Source organism: Cantharellus anzutake, assembly GCF_015039405.1.
Source record: "Cantharellus anzutake strain C23 chromosome Unknown EI90scaffold_11, whole genome shotgun sequence".
Taxonomy (NCBI): domain Eukaryota; kingdom Fungi; phylum Basidiomycota; class Agaricomycetes; order Cantharellales; family Hydnaceae; genus Cantharellus; species Cantharellus anzutake.
Genome location: NW_024066961.1, coordinates 763,278 through 787,537, shown reverse-complemented (window position 1 = coordinate 787,537; position 24,260 = coordinate 763,278). Strand labels below are relative to the sequence as shown.

Sequence of the window (24,260 nt, the reverse complement as noted above, 5' to 3'; positions counted from 1 at the left end):
ACATGTCCATGCATGGTGGGGCTACCTCTACCCCTGGTTAGGGGTTTGGAGTGAGCCTCCCGTGCGGAAATAATAATGGAAGGGTCTTGGCTATTCCCGGTGTCTCAAAATTCCCACACCTGAGGATCAGGACAACCCGTGGGAAGTTGGGACTCGAGAGCGAAAGACCGGCGATCTTACACGACTGGAGGCCCACTGTAATTCCTAGCCGGCGTCAAGAGATTAGCTATGAACAATACATATCTAATGTATCGAAATACAAATGAAAGCTGTCTTTTTGATTTACTGGGCTATGTACAACAAGGTATATATGTCTTGACACTATGCGGTGACTGCTTTGCGTTTAGGAGAAAAGTACTCTTTTGGAAAATTGACTTACACCACGGCATATGCTAGCCGCAAAAAAACTCCAGGCGGGAATCCTCAGAAGGCCCCGTACGTATGTTATTTGAAAGAGTTCAATTTCGTGGTTGCTTCCCAGCTGCTGGTGTACAAGATCTGGATTTACCGCGCCGGCAGCCAGTGATCATTCACTATACGGCGGTGGGACATCGCCGGCAGGGTTTTCTTGTCCCGCCACCAAACGGGCAAACTGAGCGCTTCCTGCCTCATCTTCACGGTTCGACGTCGTTTCATGGCCACGTTCCCTGTTGAAAATATTGACGATTCTTTGTGCAGGGTTCGTTCCAACGCTCGAGCCTGGACAGGGGTGATGAAGGGTTCCTGGCGGACTGGCAGCTTCGGAGGACAGCTGACGTGAAGAGCATCCACCACGAGGCCGCAGGAAGCTCGTCGGCAATGGCCGATCCCCTTCTTGGTTCGAGGTTCGATCAGAAGCCAAGAATGCCGTTTGTTCATATGTGGGAAGGTGTGTATATTCCGTTTTACATTGACACTGGAAAGGGTAGACTCGATTTCGGTCCCTGCAAACTTTTCGCTACAAGTGGAAGAAGAAATGTGCTCACGCTCAAAATGTTAATTGGGGTGTCAACGGTAATATCAAACAACTTCGGTTTTCCCTGCAAGTCCAGCTTGTTGGCGGCTGAAAGTCTGATGCTCAGCCTGATCATGTGCGAGACGATAATGAGTGCACCAGGCGACTTGCTCGTGAAATGAAACCCAGATGAGCAATCTGGCAATCGCAGTTTGAATCTGAGCTTCCAAGGCCCTGTAGGAGAAAGCAAGTGTGTCACGGCCTCGTCAGTGCGGTCAAAGGATGTTGTCGATGCGAATGGCATCATTCCCGGGCTAACATTATCAGGACACACATATGGCGTTAAGGGGGAATCGCGACCGGCACTTGGAGAATTGGAGAGAATAGGCAGCAGTGGTCCCAACGTGTCTGACTGCCATACCGAGAGCAATTCATATTTGCGGACAGGATCGTGACGCACGATACCGTGCGTGCGCCCATAATAATCGACTGTAGGAACGAAAATCAGTTTCGTCAGGTTCAGGCTGGAAACAGGAACATGCCAACTTTTTTCTGAGAAAATAGTTAGACGAAACGATGTTTTAGAGTTAGACAAGAACAACGAACCTCCCAAAACAACGTCAATGCGATAGATCGACACTTTATCAAGTGGAAACAGTGTCAGCTTCACTGGTAAAACACCACCGATGGTGACATGGGTCTGTTCGAGGCGAATCATGTAACAAAGCTGCTCTTCCCACTGCCTCTCTTCGAGGAGATATCCCGTATCTTCATTGGATTCGGGACTCAAGCAGGAAACGACATTGACTTCTTTGGTGGCCGTAAGCTTAGGCAAGAAAGTTCCTACGCGGTGCACGGTCGCTGAGATGGTATACTTCACATTGCCAAAAGGGCACGTAATAGAGGGCAAAGAATCGGGGGGTATAGCGAAGGAAATGGGGTATGTGTACGTTCCTACGTAGAAAGGGTGTTTGAGTGAACAGAAAAACCAAGTCACCAAGCAAACAGGTCACCTTTCTTAAATTCTCTGTATCCATCCTGACGCATTCTGTCCGATTGAGATTGAATGTTTAACTCAGCAGCCTCTCTGATAGGATTGATAGTCATGTCCCTTCCTCTCGTTTGGAGTTCGTCGGAATCCGCCCGACCGGGTTGAGATCCCCTTGAGGTACTCCCCCGGTCCCGACTCCGCGAGTCCGTTCCCCCACTTCCTGTCCCCCATAATTCGCTGACGTCGTCTCTCGGGCTGTGAGAGCCCCCTTGAACATGATGACTTTGAGATACAGAACGGGCAGATGACTCTTCACCCGCTCTTCGAACCTCATTGCCTATCTCGCGAAAAAAATTGGACATCGCCTTCCATCTAAATCGGGGGCGTGAACGGTGATTGTCCTCACGAGACGGACTACCATCGGTAGCAGGGCTATCTTGGCGTCCGGACCTGGATGCCCGAAAATCGGAGGCTCTCTGAGACCTAGGATATACCCGAGACTCAGCCGACATGTGGTCGTGCTCTGACAGTAGCCCTCTGCCCCAGGGGGAAGTCGAGTGTTGTCGCTCGATTTGATTCGCAGAATTGGGGGTGAAGTGCCAAGGTTCAGACTGGAGGAAGAAGGCGGTGCCATTGTGGCGTCAGTGGTGGCATAGTCCTTGGGTATGGAGGAAACAGGTGTTTCATGATTTTCTTCACGTAAATTTGTACCTTCGTCGTCTGGATTGAGACTGTCACGCCTCCCGGGCCGATGATGGCGAGGTGGAGGGTTGGACGAGGACGACGCGATCGGGATACTGGAACTCAAAGTGTTTCCCCCGGGCAACTGAGACGTTGGTTCACCGCTTCCCAACCTGTACAAAGAGGGTCTCGGAGCTTGACGGGTTGTTCCTGCGGTGAAGCATAAACAGGCTACATCAGCTGACACTTCTTCGGGTAGCGTTAATTTTGCGATGACAGCTGACCGGGTACCACTAATTCATAGGCGGACTGGGCTACAGGTGAGGCTGCAGGGGAATATGGCGAATGAAGCGAGGAATAGTTCTCTCTATGGACTTGATGAATCTGGCGAAGGGGAGGCATCGTCGAAGCTGACCTAAGTCGGCCTTGTGGTAAGGATTGAACGCTCATGGGCTCTTCCCCACGGCGCGCGCTGGTGCCGTCAGCGGTAAGCGAAAACCCCTCTTCCAAGTTGTCTGGGATGTCGCTAACGCCAGGCCCCAATGACAAGGCGCGGCGATTTGTCGCAATAGAATCTAGCAGCGAGGTCTTGATCGATAGGAAGGCTTGCGCTTCAACTACATCTAGCCTTCGTGGCCCAATACCTAGTGAATAGTCAATCACTACTTCTGTATTGCAATGCACTACAGGCCTGTCCTCCCCACCTTCTGGCCAGTCTGTTGTAGATATCCCATCAAGTGACACATCAATGCTTGTTATTTTCGCAGTGTGTGAGAGTTTCAGCACGAGGAGACCACGGATAATGGAAGGAGCCGTGACATCCGTTGGGATTCTGTGTTCATGACGCCGAGGTGGCGACACGAAGACACTAGGCTCAGTCAAGCGGATAACCAGGGACATCAAATGTCTATGGGTAGAGCACGACAGTAGTGTGGTTTAGGGGGTTAAAGTAAAGGTTGGACTGGTGTGGTTTTTCGGTTGTTCATAAGCGAAGAATCGCCTCTGGCGCACGGAAGCACGTTCGTAACGGGCGGGGAAACCATGGATCGGCTCTGATCCTTAAATGCAAATGGAATAACAGAAAGTATATCATAATATAGAGCGCCCGTTCACAACTAACGTTAATAAGATCACGCAAACAAAATGAAATTGAGGTGACGCGCGCCCCAATTCATGTCCCCGATATTTTTAGAAACCGAGCTGCTTCCTGCACAGCGTCCCTGGCAAAACTGCGCTGGGATTTTGTTAGAATTCCAACGCATAACCATCACTGAAACATCGTCTATTGAGCAACAGGCACGCTAGGCCGATCGATTGAAATCCGAATTCGCGCGATCGATCCCTTTATTGACGAGCCACGAAATTGAACATTTCTGTCAACCTCCCATCATAGTGCCTGAAATCCTTAGGAAACAACTCATACGCCGCTGGGCTTTCGAACCAACCCAAAACCGAGCATGGCTCAACATGTCAGCGTTCAGAAGTGCTAGGCCATCTCCGGCTCGGGTTTTAGTCAGAAGTACATCAGTCTACTCAAGTTCGTTCTGGTGACACAAACCATTAGAATCCGATAAAATCCCAGCTAGAGTCTGGCTCCTCGGGTAGAAGGAAGTTTGAAGTAGATGCAACGTGTACCACAACCAGTGCCGCTGGACTTGACGGCAGCTCTCACCCTCAAGCTGGCATGGTTCGCCCTCGAGATTGCATGGAGGATTATGGGCGCATAGTGAGGTAATATGCAGGTGCCGGTAGCCCCGGGGTGGTACCTCCAGCCACAGCGCCCGTATTTCCCTAATAGGACGTGATCTCCCCGGAAAGCAGGGACTTACCAATCGTTTCGTGATATGTAATGATTTAACTGCAGCATTCAAGTTGAGACACATTTCAGTTGGGCTTAAATCCCTCATCTATTGTATGGGTCAGACATCAGGCGGTCTACGTGGCTCACGCAGACCGAAACGAAATGCGGCCGCATAAGGGGTCAAAGCTAGCAGCAACAAAGACCCTAGTGCTATTACTAGTTGGGCCGGATCTGTTTGGGTGGTGGAATGACGGGGAATGAATGGTCAGTAATGTTGATGGGGGAAGAGTTGTGATGATGCCAATTACTTGGCGAGGACAATCATAAACGCCACAACCTTCGATAGCGACAGGCCCACGCGGAACCACAGATGACAAAAGAATACACCGCAAGAATACCTAGAGCTACCGTGTCTGTCGCATACATAGTGCGCATGCAAAGATTGACAACTCCCGTCAACATGTTCGCCTTCAGTTAACAATCACCCGTGAGCAAACCACTCAGCGAGGGCGGAATAAAGAGCTCACAAGGAGGAACACAACTAAGCCATTGCGGTTGATCGCCTCCAGTAATTCAGGCGCTTTTCGCTCGATTCCAGCTTCTTCTACATAGTGTATGTCTGGCGCCTGGGAGATAATATCATTCACTCCGTGAAGTTGACGCAGTGATATTCTCCTTGTCTGAGACAATAATGGTGATAAACTTGCAGACCAAGCAGTCACGTCGTGTTGGGTTTGTCCTCCATGCATGATATATGGTTCTCCAACGTCTTGAGCAACTCGAGAGTTTGGCGGAGCCGGCGTTACAGAACTGTCGTCCGACTCAAAAGTTTGACTAGTCCCGGCATACGGGAACGAGGGCGGCGGTTTAACATGAAAGAAGTGGGTATCAATGAGCAAGTATCCAAGCAAAACTGTTGTATTGAAGGCTGCAACCCATAACACATAAGGTAGGTTGGCCTGCACAAAGTTAATGGGGTGATCCTCGCTTCACTGATAGAATTGGCTCACCAATCGCCGAGATACAGCGCTCTTATGGTGACGTCGAGCAGAGGTTGAGAGGCCAAACAAAATCCACCACGTAAAAGCGTAGCTACATAGCTCAATCGCAGCCTTTCCGGGCTGCCGTTTCGATGGCATCTGGTGCGCCATTGAGGATGCATCAGAGTTCCCCGTTAGTAGTTTGAGCTGCCGCTTAAACAGCGAAGGTGAAGCTGGTAACAAAAGTGTACCCATCGAGAGTCCCAAAACATGAAGGGCCAAATAACCTACTTCGTATGTGAGTGCTAGATGCAAGACTAGAAGCACAAACCCCACCACTTAAACTTGTGATACCCTCTTTGTTCTGGGACAAGAGGGAGTGCCTGTGAGGGCTCAGAATCCATGCTTCTAATGATGTCTTCCGCAGCATCATTTCGTGAACTATTTGCCGAGATATTGGGAGACGCACTCTTACGCTTGCACGAAGAACATACCAATAGAAATTGATATTCCAACCAAAGCAATAGGGGTTTGAAGAATAATTGGATGCAGGAGAACGGAAAGTGGTGGAAGGAAAACCATGGTCAAGAAAAAATTCCAGTGGACCCCGTATTCAGATACGTGTTCCTTCGCGTTTGCATAAGCCTCAGGACCGAGTGAAGGGTGTCCATCAAACTTACTGGATAATCTGTGCCTTTCACCAGAATAACTCGAATCATCCCTAGCGCGAGCAGCGGAAGAACTTTTCTTAAGGCGTAAAACATCTTTGGCACGGAACGCTCCTTCAAAATGGATACGTCTCTAAGAATCGGGGTGGCGGAGACCAAGCCCTGCGAAAATACGAAGGATCCAACTCCCAAATCCATCTTCACAATCAGGCAGACACATCAGTATCTTCGTCATACCTTTTTCGGCGCAGAGTACAGACCAACGACACTCCGAATGTTTCGCACTTGGCGAGCTCTCGTGGAAATACGTTGAAATCCACTGCCAGAATGGCGAGAATAGTCATGAGCATCATGTGAGCACGATACGTTGTAAGATATGGTACTGGTCCAGTGAGTAGAGACGTAGTAGATTTTGATTCATCCATGAAGGACTGGGAGAGCCGGTCGGGTAAATGGACACCCCGATTGCTAGGGCTGCGGGTGTTCGCGCGAGGTGGAATGGGCGAGGTGGAACGCGAAGGGGGAGAAAGTGGAGGTAAGAGAGAGAAAGCAGATAAGGTAGGAGGTCGAAAAAGCAAAATGAGTCCGGCAGGTATCAAGAGCATGGATACTAGTTGCCAAGGCGCTTCAGCAAATGCAGTCATACTGAGCAGCAGAGGAATAACAAGGATTATAAAGTCAATAGTGAAGGAAGGGAACGACGCTCCGCCAGGTCCGGACCAGCTAAAACGCGACTTCAAGGTGGAATGCAGGACTATGGAGGCCTTGACAATCCTCAACTCATCAACTCAACGATATTGACACATTAACTCACCAATGCAACCGCAGAAATGCTGTTCACATGCCATACAGAAGAACCACTTGTAAATGATACAAATCGCTCCTTTTCGAGCTTGTAACTCGACTTCATTCTAGAGCTCTTGACCAATAGACAAATATATTAAATTTGGCTATAAATCGCGTGACTACGGTCAAACAAGGAAGGCTAAACATCGCCTTCACACTGGCTTCAAACTCAACCCCATCGGAAATCTCGATTCATAATCATGTTATACTGGCATAGGATGTCTTTTTCAAGCATGGGTGCTTATTTTCTAGCACCCGGCCAATTCCCAAAACCAAATGTTGTCATGACTAGCCCGATATGGACGTAGCGCACGGCAGCTACACTCGCGTAATAACGGGAGACTTAAAAAGCTATTGTACACTAATAACACTAATAGGCTTTTATACTACATCAAGGCTATGCTACAGGACGCACAGATGCGTCGGGAAGGCGGTGTCAGATTAGTGGGATCTTGTGCGCTAGCACAGCGCCGGCATCGTGACTTGTATCTCAACACCAAAGGCTTAAACCTTTAGATTCTTGCTCACCATCAGTCGGAAATGATTGCTAGGAGCACAATGCACTATTCTTCGGATCTGTGTTTGGCAATGTAGACCCACTCGAACTTTAACGACCTTGCGAGTTACAACTGTATCCCTTTACCTCACATTTCGTTCTCTTCCATGAAACAGCCAACCAGTCATTGATAGGAAGACAACGTTATTCGAGTGAATGACGTGAGATGACAGAATATGGACAACTGATGATGGCAACACGTAAGGATGCATGGGTTTGGCAAGGAAAATCCAGTCCAGGTGAGATTATGAACAATGAAGGGACGTGAATGCGACATAAAGGTGATACGGGGATAAAATAAGGGGGAACAAGCAGCACAACAAGATAAGGCCGACAACACAATGTTCAGATCTCCCAACGGGTATTTTTAGATAGAAAAATAGTACGTGCATCTCAAAGGCGACCACGAGCTGCAACGGTAATAGCAACGATCACACATGCGGACAGCACCACGACACTACCGATAGAGGCCACACGGCACCTCCACACCCAATCGCACGGCGAATCAGAAGAAATGGGAAGAACGCAAATCCGTTTCCTGACTCGATGCCATGTGCTTGGCCGCACGGGCTCATGCGCCATCCCGCTTGCGAGACGCAGGGGTGGATGCTCACGAGGTCGGAGAGACATGGCGGAATCCCCAATGTTCGAGGCACGAGAGGGATTCGTCCCACAATCTTGGTCAGAGTACATAATCGTGCGTCCATCCCGGTCTACCAAGCGGACATGACCATCTGGTCCGAGCAGCCAACCCCCAACGAGCCAGGCCCAAGGTCCAAGGACAAAACCCATGAGGAATAACACTTGTGCTGGTAGCAGGGTGTTGAGTGATAAACGAGGGCTGGAAAGAACCAGGCGCAACGTAGATTTTTGCTGAGATGATATGGAAAAGGAAACATGAGAACCTAAGAGAAGCGAGGTGTTGCTGCTGCTCGAAAGCTCAGGCGTGGGACGAGAGGGATTGGGATTTGGTCTTATTTGTGATTGGTTGCGAATTCGAGGTGAGGGACTGTTGTCCGGACTGATGATCCGTACGCGGCGCTGGGGAAGCGTAGCCAACATATCACCGAAGTATTGCCGACTTGGGGAACCTTTTGGAGTCAGGATTAACCCGCCCTCAGAATTTGACTCTGGTCGCCGAGGCCGCGGGGGAGGGCTAGTTGGACTCCACAATGGCGCAGCCCAACCCGTTGAAGTACTTTGTCTTTTCTCCACCAACCGGGGAAGAACCAAATCACGTTTCGTAGACATCAATGTGGAAGAGCGATTGTCAAAAGGCGCTGTGTTCGTATGCTTGTGCTTTCCCTTTGGAGAAACAGGGGAGGTGGGTGTAGCCATCGATTCAGTTCTCTTCTTTGGGGGACCCTTGGTGGAATGGAAAGACAAATCGACTGGCGCAGTCCGGATGCTCATTCCTTCACCGTCGTCTCGGCTACTCCACCGATGTGGCCGACTTCTGAGAGTGCGGATTTCATTGCTGGATGGGGTGCTAACCCGACTCATGAACTCCTCTTCTGCGATCTCCTCTGGGGACTTCTCATTCTCGCTCTGCCTTTTCTGCTGCTGGCGTAGGCTGTGTGGGACCGGTCCTGCACTGCGTACTGTGCGGTCCCCGTCGTTCAGCTCCCCTCGGGTGCTCACACTGGTATAGGAGCTTCGCGGTCCAGTTCCCATGCTGCTAGTCCCCTCTCCTAACCAAGCTCTGGTGCCTCTCCAGAAGTTCTGCAGACTGCTTCGCCGAGGTGCATTGTTCGTTGTGGCGTAATAAGAAATCGTCGTTCGGGAAGCCTCTGTGTTCCAAGAATCCTTCCACGGGTTCCTGCGCACGAAGCGCCAGTCACCCTCTTCTTCACCAAAGGAACCTTCATGTTCATCTAGGTATTCCTCCAACGGCGCATCCTCGTACTTATCCAAACGACCAGATATGCTAAGGGTGCGATCTTCGAACTTACTGGTCCGACGAGTAGGACTGGTCTCTGAGGTGTTCCTCGCGCCATGATGTTGTGTTGAACTGGCAGTAGCTGAAGTAGGACTAGCATCGATGACGGAAAGGATGTTGACGCGCTGAGATAGACTGCGAGGGTTGAGGCGCCCACGACGAGGCGGGGGGCTGGGAGTGGCAGGGGTCAAGTACGCAGACCCCGAGGTCGTGCTTGACCAGCGCCTATGCTCAGACGACGTGTCGCTTGCCACATCACCAATAGGTACTGATCGTGCAGGTACACGCACAGTATCCTTGTCGTGCTGTGACTTGTCATTACGGTGATGACCTAATACTTCCTGCAGCTCCCGCGACCGCGATGGGGAAGGCGGTGTAGGTGGTGTGGCATACGTATCTAAAGATGCAGATAGGGACATCAGTCGTGAATGAGATGGGGAGGTGGGGGACACCGAAGGCTCGGAAGGTACCGGGCAGAACGAAGGCTGAGACGGGTTGCTCGAAAAAACGTCTATGTCCAAAGTGATATCTGGGCTGGATGATAAATCTGATCCCGGGAGCGTAGCATGGGATCTGGTAGCAGATGGATGAGGATAGACAGATGCATCTTTCAGCGAATGTGACCGCCCTGGAGGTGAGAAGCGATCAATTACAACTGTGATAACGCCAGGTAAATAGGTGTTGTCAAGGACTTACCAAGAACCACATCGCTAAACGAGGACCTTCGGCGGGAAGAGGGACCAGAAGATGCTGTCTGACGATCAGCGTTGTCACCACGTTCCACGTCTGGTTCCGTCACCCCTGGCAACCATCTCCGCAGACTGGAGAAGCTCGGAGCTTTCCTTTTAAAGAAACTCCCACCCCCCACATCAGGCTCCGCGGGTGAGAACGGTCCAGGGGCTAAATTAGAAGTACCACTACTATTTCTTATCGCACTGGGGGATGGAAAAACGAATGGGGCGGCGAGGGCAGGGCGGGGAAGACTAGATGGATGACCAGGAGGGGCCAGACGAAAGGATTCCTCACTACCATGGGGGGTAGATTCCGCCTGGGGGTTGAATCCCCCCTTTCCAGCATTGTAATAATCCTCAAGCAAAGGTCCGATAAGGTCTGGCGATGAATGGGTCTTTGGCCCCTGTTGATAAAAGAATGCAGAAGGTGCAAGGGGCTGGGCAGATGCAGTTGGATTCCCGGGTCGAAAGAAAATAGAACTAAATGAATCATCCGAATTTGGGATTGATGGATGGGATGTGTGTGATGAATGATGAGTTCGTGCGTAAGTTGGTGTATGACCAGCAGGTGGAGATGTGGGTGTTGATGGCTGGGGAGGCGTTACAGTCACGTATGGTGATTCCGAGCGGGACACACGCTCATGCAGTGACGTTATAGGACTGGGGGGAACGGGTGATTGTGCATTTTTGGATTCATGTGCATGTGGTGCCACTCCTTCACCAGGTTCTGAAAAAGCATTCTCAAGAGATGGTCGAGTGAGATTAGATGGTTTTAGAGTGTCTTGTTGATATCCAGTGCTCGATGAAGTGGGTTCAGACTCAAAAGAAGGGAATTTTATAGTCCAAGGTGCGCCAGGGAATTCGCCTCCCGACCGATGAAGCGCTTCCGTAGACATATCTATATCGTAGTTGAGCAAATAATCTTGGCTTGTGCTGTCCAGTTGTTAAAATAAAACGTCCGATTCCTTTCTCCAGATGCCAGCGGATGATAAAGTGGGGCACTTTGGGCGCCAATTAGTGAGAATAAAACAAGAATTGACCAAAAGCAAGGCTATCGAAGAGCCGAATGGCAATGCGCCAAGTGGAAAGAGAGTGAAGCGAAAAGATTGCTGGAATTTCGAGCTCGAAAAAGAGAGTGAGAGAGACTTAGAAAAGATGAGCACACAAAGGGATTCCTGGAGACATGCGTCAAAAACGTGGGCTTGAAGTGCGAATCCGGGTCTGATTACATAATCAGCCGCTCGCCAGTCACAATAGGCAATGATGACTGGAAAACTCCGGCCTTGTCACCTGCGTGCTTGTGAATAAAAAGGGATGTAGAACGGCCTCAGTGGTGGTATTGTCCCCGCCGAAGCTCAAACACGTGTTGGCTCCGCGCATGTCTAAATTTTCTTCAGCTGGTACATTGTCATCATGGCTTTCACACACGAGAAAGGACGTGGGAAGGTCAAACAATTGAGACAGGTTCCATGTAAAGATTTCTCGAGAGATAATGACAGACTTTCAGCAACTCAAGCATCGCTCGATTCAGGTCTGATAGGCTTCGATTGAAGCACCAGCACTTGGTGCCCAGTCATGGTAATTACGGCCGTCCCAACATTGCCAACTGTCTTCCTCAGCAAACCCGCACTGCTCAGCAAATGGTCATGAGGTCCAGCGGAAGGCTGGGGCGTCTCCGCGTGATGCGACTTTTCAAGTATGGTGTCTAAAGGCTTCGCAGACTGATATGTTCGACAACAGATGCGTTGGATGGCACACCGTCTCCTTGATTCTTCGTGAGGTTCGACCACGCCACCTCGTCCGCGGTCTGGGGGGTCGGACGGGCTTCGGTAGTTGGTTGGCCGTACACTAGAATTACAAGTTAGGGCATGAACCGACAGATAAGAGAAGCTGACTCACAGAAACAGAAGCAACAGTCGGATTCTCCAAGGATCACTCCTTCCACCCACGCTCTCTGCATCATCCGCCACCCAGGTAACCTTGATTATTGTAACCTTGATGACACCCGGGTTCTACTCGGCAATACCAACAGCGATCTCCACAGCAAGACGATCATCTGGGCCACCGAAAAAGGGGACAACTAGATGCTGCGTGAGATCTAATGGCAGACTCTCCTCACGCTCGCGCTCAACAAGGAGGCCGACGTCCGAAGATGCACCAACAAAAACCTGTCTGATAAATTGGGTATATGCTTCGCCCGATGACGTCTAAACATTCCCCAAAAAATATTGCAACGGGCTGTACGAGGCCGAAGCCAGCTTATTCTCCGCATCGATCGAATACGAAGAAATCCCCTTCATGATGCTCCACGGGAGAACAATTAGCTCTGCAGACTTACTCCTTCCAAAGCTAATCACACTCTCGGAAAATTTGTTTTGCGGCACAACGGTGAGGGAAAGCGAGGACACCGCGATGTGATTAAGTCTACCAAATGTCTTGAGCACATTGACGACGGGATCACGGCGGAGTAGGTCCCGGTTCGGTTGCCCGCTGAAGTAGGAGAGTTAAAAGGTTGCATGACAGCCATGACGCCTAGGAGCTGGTCGACTCGCTCAAGGACAACGCTGAATCTGGACGTGCACCGTCTCCGGTGGTATCTGAGGTAGAGGAGGGAGATGCTTCACTGTCTTCTTGCTTCGATGCAAAATCTACATGCCCCAGCTGCATGCGCAGGTCTACCGGGCAACCTTCAACGAGATTAATGAGTGTTATATTCTTCATCTTGTTTTCCTGCGCGTTTTTCATGGATATCATTGGTATGCTCGGGCTTTGTTGGTTTCATTACAATTCCCTCATTGATCTGTTTTTAGGGATTCATGCTATCTTTGGAGGGTTTTTGGCAGGTTTGGTCATTCCTCACGATAACGGCTTTGCCATTTCGATTGTAGAGAAGATCGAAGATGTTGTTGTTGTTGTCCTTTTGCTCCCAACCGTGAGTCGTGTTGTTCCTAATCGCGATCTGTCGACTGATTCCCGTTGGATTGCAGTATTTCACGCCCTCGGGGTTGAAGACCAACATTGACCACGGTATGACGTGGTGCTACACAATCCTTCTCATCGTTGGCGGCTTCGTCGGAAAATTTGTCGGTTGTGTGGGTTCGGCAAGAATGGCTCGTTTCAATTCTCGCGAATCAGGACATCGTTCGATCTTCTCTACAATCGAAATGGCAAAGCCGTCGTGAGGATGATAAACTTGCAAAAATTCCAAAGATAGCATGAATGTAAATCGATCTATATGCGTATGATGTATTGAACCCGTGTTTGGCGCAGCTCATGCATGATATCGACAGTGATGAAAACATGACGTATGGATAATCACTCGTGTTCGTGGTACTTCTTAACCAACCAGCGAAACGCATACTTGACAGGATAAAGCATGAAGAAGACCCACGCCACGCCTGCAGCAGAGCATAGAAGGCGCTTAAACCACTAGTGGCATTAACGAGAGCAACAGTGAGAGCGAGTAGAACGCATCCAATCCCATTTCAGCTGCAAGGACGATTATGCCGGCCTTGTTCTCGAGCAATTTGAGATCGGTCAAAATCCTATAGAGAACTGAAAGAGACGCGAAAATGCATCAGTGGATCTAGTCGAACCGAATTCAACGTGGGCACGAGCGGGCTGGTCATGGTCGCCAGGCAACCTGAGGGTTCCCCAGAAGGCCAGAGTGTTGGTCATGCTCAAATTTGTAAACTGGTGTGGTGTAGCAAGGCACTAACCTGGAAACGCAGTGATTGACAAGGCAACACATGTGAACAACAAGAAGTGACCAAGTGAAACCTTATCCTCATCCACAAGGCTATGCACAGGGAATAGAAATGCCTGCGCTACACTGAAATGGCAAGATGATTCCGACGGCCGAAATGAGTGCGCGGAACGAAGATTACGCTGTATGGTTCCGACGTCGATTTCAAGACCGATGTGGGATAAATACAAAACGAGTGATATCGTGGCTGTAAGGTTCAAGAGTGGGAGTGATGTTCGGGGTAAATCTATGAATCCTTCCCATCACCTGAACTGGAGTGAGGCCAAATGGATGTTATAAACACTTACCGTTGGTCCAAGAACAACACCTCCTATCACTTCCGCGATGACTTTCGGCTGGCGAAGACGAGCCAATGGGTATGCAAGCAGCTGAGTGAAGACCAGGATGATTCCTAGTGGGATTGCATGAGCTGAAAGCGCAACGGGGGCGCAATGACTATTACGCACTGACTTGAATAATCCAGAGTTTGAAGGGGTCTGTCGAATCGGACTTGATTGGGTTCAGGCCATCTGAAGCAACGTTAGACAGCAGTGCCGATTTCAGCGTGGGCATTAGATACCGGCTTGCTTGACGAGGTGTCCAATATCAATCGTCTCCGCTGAGATACAATGAGGGGGATTGAAAGAAAGGGGATGGATGACAGTGATCCAACCGAAACAAGACTCCACCAGTTCAGTTCCCGACATTGGCACTCAGGGTTGGGATTTGACGGTGTCAGACAACCCGGTCAAGTGACGGAGGTCCTATCAGACAACGGCGAACGGTCCCAGGGACTAATATATCTCTCAGACCGATACATTTTTGACACCTAAGAATATGACTGGGCAATGTTGACTGGATGCCTCAGAGTTTGCCGTTTGGACTGTTCCGCGATTGACTAAGCACTAGTGGTACTGTCAATTAGGGACTCGGTCTTCAGAGTCCAATTCCCGCACTCGCATGGGTCCAACAGAGTTTAGCCACCAAGCGACCGGCACATGAGCCCTGCAGCATCGAAGAACCAGGTGTGAGGCTGACTACTCCGGGTCACGTATGTAAACGACTTTCATGTGGTCTCAACACAAATAGTCAAACAATATTATGGTCTTGTCTTCATGCATTATGACAGCCCCGACTGGCGCCGAGACTTCTGGATCGAGGACACGACCCGGTACCCCGGTAAGTACAACAAGGACAAAGAAACAAAACTGGAACGTATACACAACCAAGGCGACAGGTGGAGGGCAGCGCAGAACAGACAGGGTATAACCAGCAGCAGAGGTGAAGAGCCTATAACACAGATCCAAGTCACGGGAACACCCAGTGATCTTGAATTCGCGTGTTCGCAGTTGCGCGTTCACCTGCTCACAGCGACGACGACTGGTACATCGACTAGTGCTACACTAACTAGAACCAAAACCCATGACTAGTACTACGCTCAACAACCGAGGTTGAAACTGCACACGCGATAGCTACGCACGCAATTTTCTTCAGCTAGTGACGACTTTTACACGAGAAGGGCCATGGGGGGAGTCGAATGGACTGTTGGGATGGGGATTGAGAAAGGCTTAAAGGGTTCTCCAGACAAAGCAAAACAGTACAAATACAAAAGACAGATTCTCCGCAGACTTGGCCGACAACTCAAGCATCGCCCGACTCGACTCTGATATGCTTTGATTGAAGCACCAGCACTTGGTGCCCAGTCATGGCAATCACGACCGCACCAACATCACCGACTGTCTTCCTCAGCAAACCCGCACTGCTCAGCGACTGGCCATGGGGCCCAGCAGAAAACTGAAGCATCTCTGCGTAATGCGACTGGGCGGCCATCTGCCTAGCACGTCCAACGATGACGAGAAGATTGCGGGATGTTGACGATATCTCCGATATCCTTTCGAGTATGGCATGTAATGGTTTCGCAGACTGATGTTCGACAAGGGATATGTTGGATGACGCATTGTCTCCTTGATCCTTCGCGAGCCTCGACCACGCCATCTCATCCGCAGTCTGGGAGATCAGACGAGTTTGCGTAGTAGGTTGAGCGTACACAGTATCAGGGAATCCAGGAAGCTGTAGAATCAAAAATTAGTGCATGAACCGGCAGATAAGAGAAGCTGGCTCACAGAAACAGAAGCAACAGTCGGATTCTCCATATGTTGCTCCTTTCCGCCCACGCTCTCTGCATCGTCCGCCACCCTGGTGACCTTGATTATTGTCGCCTTGATGACACCCAGATTCTGCTTGGCAAGACCAACAGCGATCTCCACAGCAAGACGATCATCTGGGCCTCCGAAGAAGGGGACGACTAAATGCTGCGTGGGATCTAATGATAGGCTCTCCTCGCGCTCGCGCTCAACAAGGAGACCAACGTCCGAAGATGCACCAACAAAAACCTGTCTGATAAACTGCGTATATTGAACATCCGCATCGCCTGACACTTGGCCATTCCCAAAGAGATACTGCAACGGGTTGTACGAGGTCGAAGCCGGCTTGTCCGCATCGCTCAAATGGGTAGTCCCCTGAGTGATGCTCCACGGGAGAACAATTAGCTCCGCAGACTTACTCCTTCCAAAGCTAGCCACGCTCTCAGCAAATTTGCTTTGGGGCACAACAGTGAGGGAAAGTGAAGACACCGCAATGTGATTAAGTCTGCCGAACGTCCTGAGCACCTTGGCGATGGGATCACGGCGGAGTAACTCTTCGATTTCCGAGCCCCGCATCACGGCAGATGCACGATCGGAAAGCTCAACGAGGCGAAGGGCATCAACCGTGATGAATTGGCGGTTCGCCGAAGTAGGAGGGTTAAAAAGGTGCATAACAGACATGACGCCTGGGAGCTGGTCGACTCGCTCGAGGACGAGGCTGAATTTGGACTTGAAAGGACGTGCACTGTCTCTGGTGGTACGCGGGGCAGAGGACGGGATACACCACTGTCTTCTTGCTTCAGGCTTGTCACTGATAATGACGCAGAATCTATACGCTCTAGCTGCATGCGACCACGGACACGGGGTGGATACATCCATAGAGTCAATGGAGTTGTCATCATCGTCAGTACCAATGCCATAAGCTATGCCAAGATAACGGAATCAATACATCAGCATACGAATCACCCATAGAATCAACTTACAACGAACATTGAGAATAATCTTTGATCCAAAAGGCCAGCTTGTAGGCCAACATTCAGAACAATGAGCTCCACGAGGCCTTTGCAACTCATCAACGAGCCAATGGCTCCTGATTCGCGAGCGTTGAAACCGGATATTCTTGCGGAAGCCGCACAACCGACAAATTTCCCGACGAAGGCGACTACAATGAGAAGGATCGTGTAGCCCCACGTCACACCGTTGTTAAGAAGTCCCAAGTTGGTTTTCAACCCTGAGAGCGTGAAATACTACAATCCAGCGGAGAATCAATCGATAGATCGCAATGAGGAACAACCCGGCTCACAATTGGGAGCAAAAGAATAACCACAACATCTTCGATCTTCTCTACAATCGCAATGGCAAAGCCGTTCTCATGAGGAATAACTAAACCTGCCAAAAACCCTCCAAAAATAGCATGAATCCCTAAAGACAGATCAATGAGGGAATTGTAATGAGACGAATAAACTCCGAACATACCAATAATATCCGTGTAAAACGCAGAGATAAACACGACGAAGAAAGTAACGCTCATCAGTACCGCTGAAGGCTGCCCAGTCTCGAGAGACCCCGACTTCTTTGCTAACCAGCGAAACGCATACTTTACAGGGTAGAGCATGAAGAAGACCCACGCCACACCTGCAAGCAGAACATAGACGGCGCTTACTCCACTGGTGGCATTGACGAGAGCAACAGTGAGAGCGAGTAGAACCCATCCGATGACATCATTCCCCACTCCGGCTGCAAGAACGACTATGCCGATCTTGTTCTCGAGCAATTTGAGATCCGTCAAAATCCTACAGAGAACTAAAAGAGACGCGAAAATGCATCAGTGGATCAAATCGAACCGAATTCAGCGTGGGTGATAAGGTCGCCCATTGGAAACACCTGAACAGTCAACCTGGGGATTTCCCCCTGGCCCTTGCAAGATTCCAGAGGCAGATTGAATTGATTCAGGAGCCACAATATTGACCATGCCCAAATTTGGAGAATTGATGTGGTGTGAATCTTAGATGGCACTCACCAGGAAACGCGGTGATTGACATGGCAACACATGTAAACAACAAGAAGTGACCAAGTGAAACCTTATCCTCGTTCACAAAGTGGTGATACAGGGGAACAGAAATGCCTGCGCCAATACCGAATGGGACGATAATCCCGGCAGCCGAAATGAGTGTGGCGGAACGAAGATTACGCTTCATGGTCCCGACGTCGATCTCAAGACCAATGAGGAATAAGTACAAAACGAGTGATATCGTGGCTGTAAGGTTCAAGAATGGGAGTGATGCTGAGGGGAAGATGTTCGGGGTAAATCCATGTATCCTTCCCATCACCTGAACTGGAGTGAGGTCAAGAGGCCAAAATGCTAGTCTTAAGCACTTACTGTTGGTCCAAGAATAACACCCCCTATCACTTCCGCAATGACCTTCGGCTGGCGAAGACGAGCCAATGGGTATGCAAGCAGCTGAGTGAAAATCAGGATGATTCCTAGTGGAAATTGCGTGAGCTGGCACCTCCATGGGAGCTTAACGACTATAGCGCACCGACTTGAACAATCCAGAGCTTAATGGGATCCGTCGAATCGAACTTGACTGGGTTCAGGCCATCTGAAACAACGTCAGACAACACCGCGGGTTTTAGCGTGGGCATTAGTAGCTCACCAATAATACCAGCTTGCGAGCTGGCGGCTCGCTTGACGAGGTCAATCATCTTCGCTGAAGGACAACGAGGGGGAAAAGCGAAAGAAAAGGGGATGGATGACCGTGGCCCGTGATCAAAATGGAAACAAGCTCTGTACAGGGGTCGGCAATTCACCTATTTACTCATAACGGAATCAATGTGACGAGGCAGGTAACGCGGCCGGGTTAACCTTCCGACAGATATTAAATCACGTCTTCCTAAGTTGGACTAGTACTAGTACTGAGAGTGGTATCCTGTCTATACTCAGACTCCTTCCCAGTCGCTCGACAGATTTCGGAGGCAACGTAAGTTGCGGCTAAACCTCGGAGAAATCATGTGAGCGACTGGGAAGGAGTCTGGTCTATACTGAGAACCCTTCGACCACAACCTCAACATTGCGTCCGTGCGCACAATTTCAACTCAAGTGTCATCACCGACTTCAACTTCCACATTAATTGTCTTTTCCCCTTTCTTTTCTCCCCCCGTCTTCTCCATAGTGTGATATCAAAGACCAATATGCATTCAGTACTGAGAAGTGAGCGGTTTTGTGCAACGTAGGAGCAGGTTCTTACCGGGTTCGTCGTCACTCGTGGTGGATGGGCAGCTCTCCTGATTGACGATTTAGGAAATTATTTAGCGCTCAGCATTCATTCACTACCATTTTTGAACAGTCACGAGACTGGACTAGTCACCCAAATCAGGCACACAGAACCGAAAGTCACAGCCACCCAAATAGTCAAATAGATTCGGCCAACTCCGCTACAACAAAGGAATTTAAAGTCACATGTAGCAGAAATAAATTAACCTCGTGCGACACTTCGCTCCGACGACTAGCATCAATCAATGTAATTAGGTGTTGTAATAGGTGGCGAGGGGAGTGGCAGGATCCGCCCGGGACCCACCGGACTGAATTATTGCTATTTGCAAAATGCATGGCAAACTCCGAAATTCAAAAAAATCCATCGCTCAACCGATTCAACGTTGGGAAGCGCCGAAATGGCCATGTAGGGTATATATTTGCGCTTCAGATATCATCCAGATGTCCACAATTACAAGCTGGAATAGGCTTCTAGTTATGCCCTTTAGCCGCGGTCAAAAGCCAAAAACGTGGGAATTTGGGTTACCAAAGCGCACAATTCCACACGACTAAGCTTTCTGTTTGGTTCACCGGGCTGTATTTTAAATTTACCCCATTTGGGACACATTTTAAAAATCAGTAGAGTATTGAGCAAGTAAGTAATGAAACAAAAGATAAAGTGCGATTTTTTTTTTTGAATTTCGGAGTTTGCCGCGAATTTTGTCCACTGAATTGAACACGGACGCGTCCTCATCGATTCTGCATGTCATCCACTAAAGAGCCTGAAGCGGCCAGCAAAGCCGGCGAGGGTGATAAGAAAGATATTAACACACTTGGTGCACTCGAGGAGGATGATGAGTTCGAGGAATTCCCAACTGAAGGTGTGCAACCGTCGCTTTGGCTAGTTGCAAGGCTCCATCCGTATTTCAACCACTAGACTGGGACGACTCGGAGACGTCTATAGCACAACTAACCTCTGGCGCTAGCGGAATAGCGGGGACATCGGGAACAAGTGGTACAGCAGATACCCTGTGGGAAGACAACTGGGATGACGACGACATCGAAGATGACTTCAGCAAACAGCTGCGGTGAGTCACATTGAACTTGCTTCTTAATGAGCCACTGAAACCTTTCCACCAGCGAGGAGCTGTCAAAAGTTGGGAGTACGACAGCGGACACCACCATGAACGGGTGACTTGGTCGGTGCATCTCATCATTAAACTACTGTCTGCATCCATATTGCCCTCTTTAATACTACGTGTCGTTTACTCAGCTACCGCTTTGAAACAACAAAAATTAGCTGAGGGAATGTAGAATGTTTGTCTTGCGTGACGACCATGGATGTGAGTCGAGAGGGAGTTTTGCTGTCACAGCAAACACCTGGTGCCCCTGTTTAAAACTAATGAGGATCATAACATCCGGGCAGCCGAGAATACCCCAGGTAGCGCGGCCGTACCAGCACAGCCGCTATGTAGGTCGCAGGCTAGTGGGATTGTGATAGTCATGCTGGTCTAGCGACCTTTGTCCTAGGCCGATATTATCCCGACCTAGGCAAGTATGTCGCTTTCTCTTCACAGCAACCCTTTTTTGCGTCTACAATCGGTCCCCGAGACTTTTTATCTTTGTTGGTACCTTTACCGTTTCCTTGACCATACGTTGACTTTTCCCCTTTCAACCACCTTAGCTATTAGCTGTTCTGACCGATCTGGTAGGTTGCTGATGGTGGTGGCGCCACGGCCTTCAGGTACCTCGGTAAGTCATTCTGAAGTGCAAGGTCCTGCCTGCACTTTGGTCCCTGTCTGTCTGTTCCATCCTAGCTTAAGTATCGGTTTCTGTCTACTTCTTAACCTCCCTCTCGAAACTTGTTGCTCGCCTTCTTCTATCCACCGCCATCCTCTTTCTCTAATTGTTTTCTTGTGTTCCGTCGCTTCTCCTGTGACTACTTGTCTGCCTGACTATGTGTGACCGGATACATCTGTGTGGACCGCCGCCACACTATTTTTCCTGGGAAGCAGATGTGCCAAGTTGTCGTGTGTTTGTACCGAGGCGTCAACGCGACTTGTCCGTTGTGCAACGCGATGAGTCTCGTCCCCGTCAAAGTAACCCAGTCGCGATCGTCGCTCGTTAATCATTCCTGCCCTGTAAGGTCCTTCCAAGATCAAATACGCAATGGCCTTTTGATCTTGCCACACAGATATTTTACGCATGCTATCTCCTCAAATCGATTAAATCGCCTCGCACCCAATCAACCTATGTTGGCAGCACACCTCACCCGCCTCGCGTAAGAATCACCCCTCGTTTCCTACCTCCGTCACAAAATTCGATTATTTATTTCCCCGTAAAATGAATCAGAGAATCCGTCAGCACAACGGAGAACTCACGCAAGGCGCTTCGAAAACTAAGAAGATGCGACCGTGGGCCATGACTATGATTGTTTATGGTTTCCCGTCCAAACTCGCTGCCCTTCAATTCGAGTGGGCGTAAGTGATCCTTGCAAACCATCACCCTTGTCATGCCTAAGAACCGTATTTTAAGGTGGCAGCATCCAGGTACGGCTGGTCTCTTCCCGTGGTGGTATGACGCAATGGCCCATAACGATAATTAGACCGATCTCGACACATGAGAAAACCAGCATCGAGCCAATTTGCGCCGATTTTCCCTAGGAATCCCCTGGCTAATAAACTAAAAACAAAGATCGTGTACGTCCGACCCCCCTTTATACCCTCCACATGACTTAATTGAGGATAGAGTCGTTCGTACGATGCTGAACACTCCCCATATAATTCGTGGCCACTTCACGTTAAAATATTCCACCCAGAGGCAGTGAACGAATGGAATAAGGCCGCTAAGGTTATACCAGATCTTCCCAAGGGATTACAAGTGACCATCGAGCTTGAAGGAGTCGACGGAAAGAGTGGTGCAATTGGTAGCGGAAGGAATGGTGCGATTGACGTTATGGACAGTAAGTGCAAACTTCACCTTTCCTATGCTTATACTGACCATGGTAGCTACGATCAGCTCAGTTTACAGAGCGACATTTGGAGAAATTCGATGACGTTCAGCGATCCGATAGCCATGCGTGTTCGATATGTTCCCAACCCATTGACATCAACTCGGAAGTAGGCGTCGCAATGCTGTTATCTTGATGTGAACCATACCTGATGGTTCCATAGTCACAACTTCCTTTTCCCTCTGTGTCCACGACCAATGTCACTCCATCTCACACTTAACCTGCCTGGGATCGCACTTCCTCTCCGACAACTCAACGTCATCGAGCATAATACCACGTGGAGGTGATTGTCCAAGCTGCCACGAATATACACTCTGGGGTGACATTGTTCGAGGCTGCTACCGGAGGCAGAATCGGGGGAATGAACTAATCCCGAGGAAGATGATATTTGCGATGACGGCTTGGGGGCCGAGACAGATTCTGATGTCGGCGATGTGAGCGAGCAAGGGCTGTCACCATCTAGGGTGAAAGCAAAAGGCTCGAGCACATCGGGCACACGGATAAAGGGGAAGAGTGCTGCACCCGGCCTCACCAAACAGAGACCTCACGCATTAAGGTAAGGGTAACTTATAGATGTTTAACTACCAACTTAATTCATATGCATAACAGCCCAAAGCATCGAGGAAGATACGTGTCAACTCGACCTCAAAGAAGTCAGGCTCAGGTCGGAGGACCCGTCCGAAAGCTGCACCACCAACAAGCGCGTTCCCAAGTGACTCTGAAGGCGAGGATTTCGGTTATGCGTTTCAATGAGCTCGTATGTTGTTACATCCGAGCTTGTCGTTTTTACTGAGCATTTGATGAAGAGCTTGGACTGTTCCTCAAGACTACCAAGAATCTCGTATTATCAATGCTTTTAAAGCATCACTACACGAAAATAACCGGAGACAAGTAATTTATAAAGATCACCAACACTCATTACAATCACCAAAGTAGATGTTCGCCGCCTTTTCTTCCGGATCAATTTCAAATGCTATCGTTGCTGTCACAAAACAAGCCGTTGAAAAAAAGGAGCGCTGATTCAACGTAGAGTTGCTTACCTTTCATAGTGTTTTTCGACCAGTTGACAGTGATGACGGCGATATTGACATCGATTGGGCCGATTTTTCGAGCTTTCCCTTCGAACATCCCTTCGTTTTCAAATGAGAACTAAACCACTCTCCAATGGTTGTAAAGGAATCGGGGACCTACCGCCTTGGCTCCATGCGTTGCCTTTCAGGGAGAAGAGGTCGGTCACATCCACAGCTGGCTCAAAGAACTGTCTTATTTGATTCGGACCTGAAAATTTGTATATGTGTACAGCAGAAGTCGGCTTGTTATCTGGTGTGGGTTGAATTAGGGTGCCCTTGTTAAGGAACAGAGTTTTGAAATCCTCTTCGGAAAGAACTTCATCGATCTTGATGGTAATTCCGGCATGCGACTTGAACTTCTTGTCGTCTGATTTGCAATCCTTCTTTACACTAAGGAAGGGGACGTTAATCGGCGCCGCCACCGCCGCGGGTAGAGTAATGTAACCGAAATAGTGCGAACACACCGATCAAACCATTCCTTCACTATGCCCTTTAGGCGCTTCTCCCCTGCCTTGATTTGCGCCGGAGTTTTACTAGTGGAAGGAACCACTATAGAGTCGATCCCTGTCTTCTGCTTCTTGCTAGAGGATCTACCCTCAAACTCAGCTTCGAGCTGGAAATGGATTACTATTAATGTTTTACGGCGAACACAAGTGTTTACCTCGAGGATACGCGCCGCCAAGGCCGCCATGAGCTGTTACACCAAAAAAAAGGGATAGAGATGTCAGTAATAACCCCCAATACTCCTACGGACACGCGTAGAACGCGTAAAGTTAATCTATCTGTACCTCCGGGGTAGGTTTGAGATTCGATATCTTCCTCAAATCGACCTCAATTCCATCGGCGTACCTAATCCACCCTGCTCGAGGAGACGAGCTATCCATTTCAAAGGCTCTGACCCGTTTTATTGC

At 49.5% G+C, this 24,260-nt stretch overlaps 10 protein-coding genes across 10 annotated transcripts; 3 read left to right on the top strand and 7 right to left on the bottom strand.

Annotated features, from left to right (window-relative positions):
- Positions 1–769: 769 nt before the first annotated feature.
- EI90DRAFT_174368 (uncharacterized protein) lies at positions 770–2,708 on the bottom strand. Its single transcript, XM_039052111.1, has 3 exons — positions 1,948–2,708; positions 1,541–1,888; positions 770–1,486 (listed from the first exon to the last, which is right to left on the bottom strand). The coding sequence occupies exons 1-3, from the start codon at positions 2,435–2,437 to the stop codon at positions 885–887; spliced, it is 1,440 nt and encodes a 479-aa protein (XP_038919243.1). The 5' UTR covers positions 2,438–2,708; the 3' UTR covers positions 770–884.
- On the bottom strand, positions 2,642–3,851 carry EI90DRAFT_174437 (uncharacterized protein). Its single transcript, XM_039052113.1, has 4 exons — positions 3,727–3,851; positions 3,022–3,664; positions 2,891–2,969; positions 2,642–2,816 (listed from the first exon to the last, which is right to left on the bottom strand). The coding sequence occupies exons 2-3, from the start codon at positions 3,504–3,506 to the stop codon at positions 2,921–2,923; spliced, it is 534 nt and encodes a 177-aa protein (XP_038919242.1). The 5' UTR covers positions 3,507–3,664; positions 3,727–3,851; the 3' UTR covers positions 2,642–2,816; positions 2,891–2,920.
- An 877-nt stretch (positions 3,852–4,728) lies between these two features.
- Positions 4,729–6,965, bottom strand: EI90DRAFT_2912213 (GWT1-domain-containing protein; the record flags this gene model as incomplete). Its single annotated transcript, XM_039054450.1, has 9 exons — positions 4,729–4,875; positions 4,935–5,005; positions 5,219–5,366; positions 5,418–5,677; positions 5,727–5,828; positions 5,882–6,014; positions 6,068–6,253; positions 6,316–6,819; positions 6,870–6,965. 9 exons carry the CDS (start codon positions 6,963–6,965, stop codon positions 4,729–4,731), a joined length of 1,647 nt encoding a protein of 548 aa, XP_038919241.1.
- An 862-nt stretch (positions 6,966–7,827) lies between these two features.
- Positions 7,828–11,225, bottom strand: EI90DRAFT_3045713 (uncharacterized protein). Its single transcript, XM_039059429.1, has 2 exons — positions 10,093–11,225; positions 7,828–10,024 (listed from the first exon to the last, which is right to left on the bottom strand). Exons 1-2 carry the CDS (start codon positions 11,021–11,023, stop codon positions 7,851–7,853), a joined length of 3,105 nt encoding a protein of 1,034 aa, XP_038919240.1. The 5' UTR covers positions 11,024–11,225; the 3' UTR covers positions 7,828–7,850.
- A 1,576-nt stretch (positions 11,226–12,801) lies between these two features.
- On the top strand, positions 12,802–13,754 carry EI90DRAFT_3045709 (uncharacterized protein; the record flags this gene model as incomplete). The annotated part of the gene is made up of 5 exons (XM_039059428.1): positions 12,802–12,883; positions 12,938–13,059; positions 13,115–13,268; positions 13,398–13,408; positions 13,495–13,754. Coding segments are annotated over 4 exons (369 nt in total), but the record flags the coding sequence as incomplete, so codon positions are not given.
- Positions 13,755–13,756: 2 nt separating this feature from the next.
- On the bottom strand, positions 13,757–14,888 carry EI90DRAFT_3152594 (uncharacterized protein). The gene is made up of 4 exons (XM_039065803.1): positions 14,453–14,888; positions 14,340–14,402; positions 14,181–14,284; positions 13,757–14,119 (listed from the first exon to the last, which is right to left on the bottom strand). The coding sequence occupies exons 1-4, from the start codon at positions 14,577–14,579 to the stop codon at positions 14,090–14,092; spliced, it is 324 nt and encodes a 107-aa protein (XP_038919238.1). The 5' UTR covers positions 14,580–14,888; the 3' UTR covers positions 13,757–14,089.
- A 625-nt stretch (positions 14,889–15,513) lies between these two features.
- On the bottom strand, positions 15,514–18,722 carry EI90DRAFT_3119695 (Sodium/hydrogen exchanger family-domain-containing protein; the record flags this gene model as incomplete). The annotated part of the gene is made up of 10 exons (XM_039063235.1): positions 15,514–15,942; positions 15,996–16,745; positions 16,799–16,939; positions 17,000–17,263; positions 17,320–17,438; positions 17,493–17,819; positions 18,037–18,346; positions 18,397–18,500; positions 18,557–18,619; positions 18,674–18,722. The coding sequence occupies 10 exons, from the start codon at positions 18,720–18,722 to the stop codon at positions 15,514–15,516; spliced, it is 2,556 nt and encodes an 851-aa protein (XP_038919237.1).
- A 1,310-nt stretch (positions 18,723–20,032) lies between these two features.
- EI90DRAFT_3014178 (DSS1/SEM1 family-domain-containing protein) lies at positions 20,033–20,464 on the top strand (the record flags this gene model as incomplete). The annotated part of the gene is made up of 3 exons (XM_039056751.1): positions 20,033–20,150; positions 20,207–20,357; positions 20,410–20,464. 3 exons carry the CDS (start codon positions 20,033–20,035, stop codon positions 20,462–20,464), a joined length of 324 nt encoding a protein of 107 aa, XP_038919236.1.
- A 37-nt stretch (positions 20,465–20,501) lies between these two features.
- EI90DRAFT_3045698 (uncharacterized protein) lies at positions 20,502–22,561 on the top strand. Its single transcript, XM_039059427.1, has 7 exons — positions 20,502–20,616; positions 21,295–21,410; positions 21,464–21,550; positions 21,622–21,749; positions 21,894–21,968; positions 22,020–22,231; positions 22,288–22,561. The coding sequence occupies exons 1-7, from the start codon at positions 20,607–20,609 to the stop codon at positions 22,413–22,415; spliced, it is 756 nt and encodes a 251-aa protein (XP_038919235.1). The 5' UTR covers positions 20,502–20,606; the 3' UTR covers positions 22,416–22,561.
- An 846-nt stretch (positions 22,562–23,407) lies between these two features.
- EI90DRAFT_3045694 (uncharacterized protein) lies at positions 23,408–24,209 on the bottom strand. Its single transcript, XM_039059426.1, has 3 exons — positions 23,745–24,209; positions 23,585–23,682; positions 23,408–23,507 (listed from the first exon to the last, which is right to left on the bottom strand). The coding sequence occupies exons 1-3, from the start codon at positions 24,038–24,040 to the stop codon at positions 23,467–23,469; spliced, it is 435 nt and encodes a 144-aa protein (XP_038919234.1). The 5' UTR covers positions 24,041–24,209; the 3' UTR covers positions 23,408–23,466.
- Positions 24,210–24,260: the final 51 nt, after the last annotated feature.

Bases quoted from the DNA above. Each gene is read 5' to 3' on its own strand.
- EI90DRAFT_174368 (XM_039052111.1), bottom strand. From the start codon at position 2,437: ATGTCGGCTGAGTCTCGGGTATATCCTAGGTCTCAGAGAGCCTCCGAT. The intron at 1,889-1,947 runs GTGACCTGTTTG...CTTTCTACGTAG, and splicing joins ATACAGAGAATTTAAGAAAG to GAACGTACACATACCCCATT. The intron at 1,487-1,540 runs GTTCGTTGTTCT...CTATTTTCTCAG, and splicing joins CATTGACGTTGTTTTGGGAG to AAAAAAGTTGGCATGTTCCT.
- EI90DRAFT_174437 (XM_039052113.1), bottom strand. From the start codon at position 3,506: ATGTCCCTGGTTATCCGCTTGACTGAGCCTAGTGTCTTCGTGTCGCCA. The intron at 2,970-3,021 runs GTCAGCTTCGAC...GTCCATAGAGAG, and splicing joins TTACCACAAGGCCGACTTAG to AACTATTCCTCGCTTCATTC.
- EI90DRAFT_3045713 (XM_039059429.1), bottom strand. From the start codon at position 11,023: ATGTCTACGGAAGCGCTTCATCGGTCGGGAGGCGAATTCCCTGGCGCA. The intron at 10,025-10,092 runs GTAAGTCCTTGA...TCTCACCTCCAG, and splicing joins GTTTAGCGATGTGGTTCTTG to GGCGGTCACATTCGCTGAAA.
- EI90DRAFT_3152594 (XM_039065803.1), bottom strand. From the start codon at position 14,579: ATGTCGGGAACTGAACTGGTGGAGTCTTGTTTCGGTTGGATCACTGTC. The intron at 14,403-14,452 runs GTATCTAATGCC...ACGTTGCTTCAG, and splicing joins ACACCTCGTCAAGCAAGCCG to ATGGCCTGAACCCAATCAAG. The intron at 14,285-14,339 runs GTGCGTAATAGT...CAATCCCACTAG, and splicing joins ACTCTGGATTATTCAAGTCA to GAATCATCCTGGTCTTCACT.
- EI90DRAFT_3045698 (XM_039059427.1), top strand. The intron at 21,411-21,463 runs GTAAGGTCCTTC...CTTGCCACACAG, and splicing joins TCGTTAATCATTCCTGCCCT to ATATTTTACGCATGCTATCT. The intron at 21,750-21,893 runs GTAAGTGATCCT...TCGACACATGAG, and splicing joins GCCCTTCAATTCGAGTGGGC to AAAACCAGCATCGAGCCAAT.
- EI90DRAFT_3045694 (XM_039059426.1), bottom strand. From the start codon at position 24,040: ATGGCGGCCTTGGCGGCGCGTATCCTCGAGGTAAACACTTGTGTTCGC. The intron at 23,683-23,744 runs CTTAGTGTAAAG...TGCCGGAATTAC, and splicing joins CGCCGATTAACGTCCCCTTC to CATCAAGATCGATGAAGTTC. The intron at 23,508-23,584 runs CTGCTGTACACA...GATGTGACCGAC, and splicing joins ACCAGATAACAAGCCGACTT to CTCTTCTCCCTGAAAGGCAA.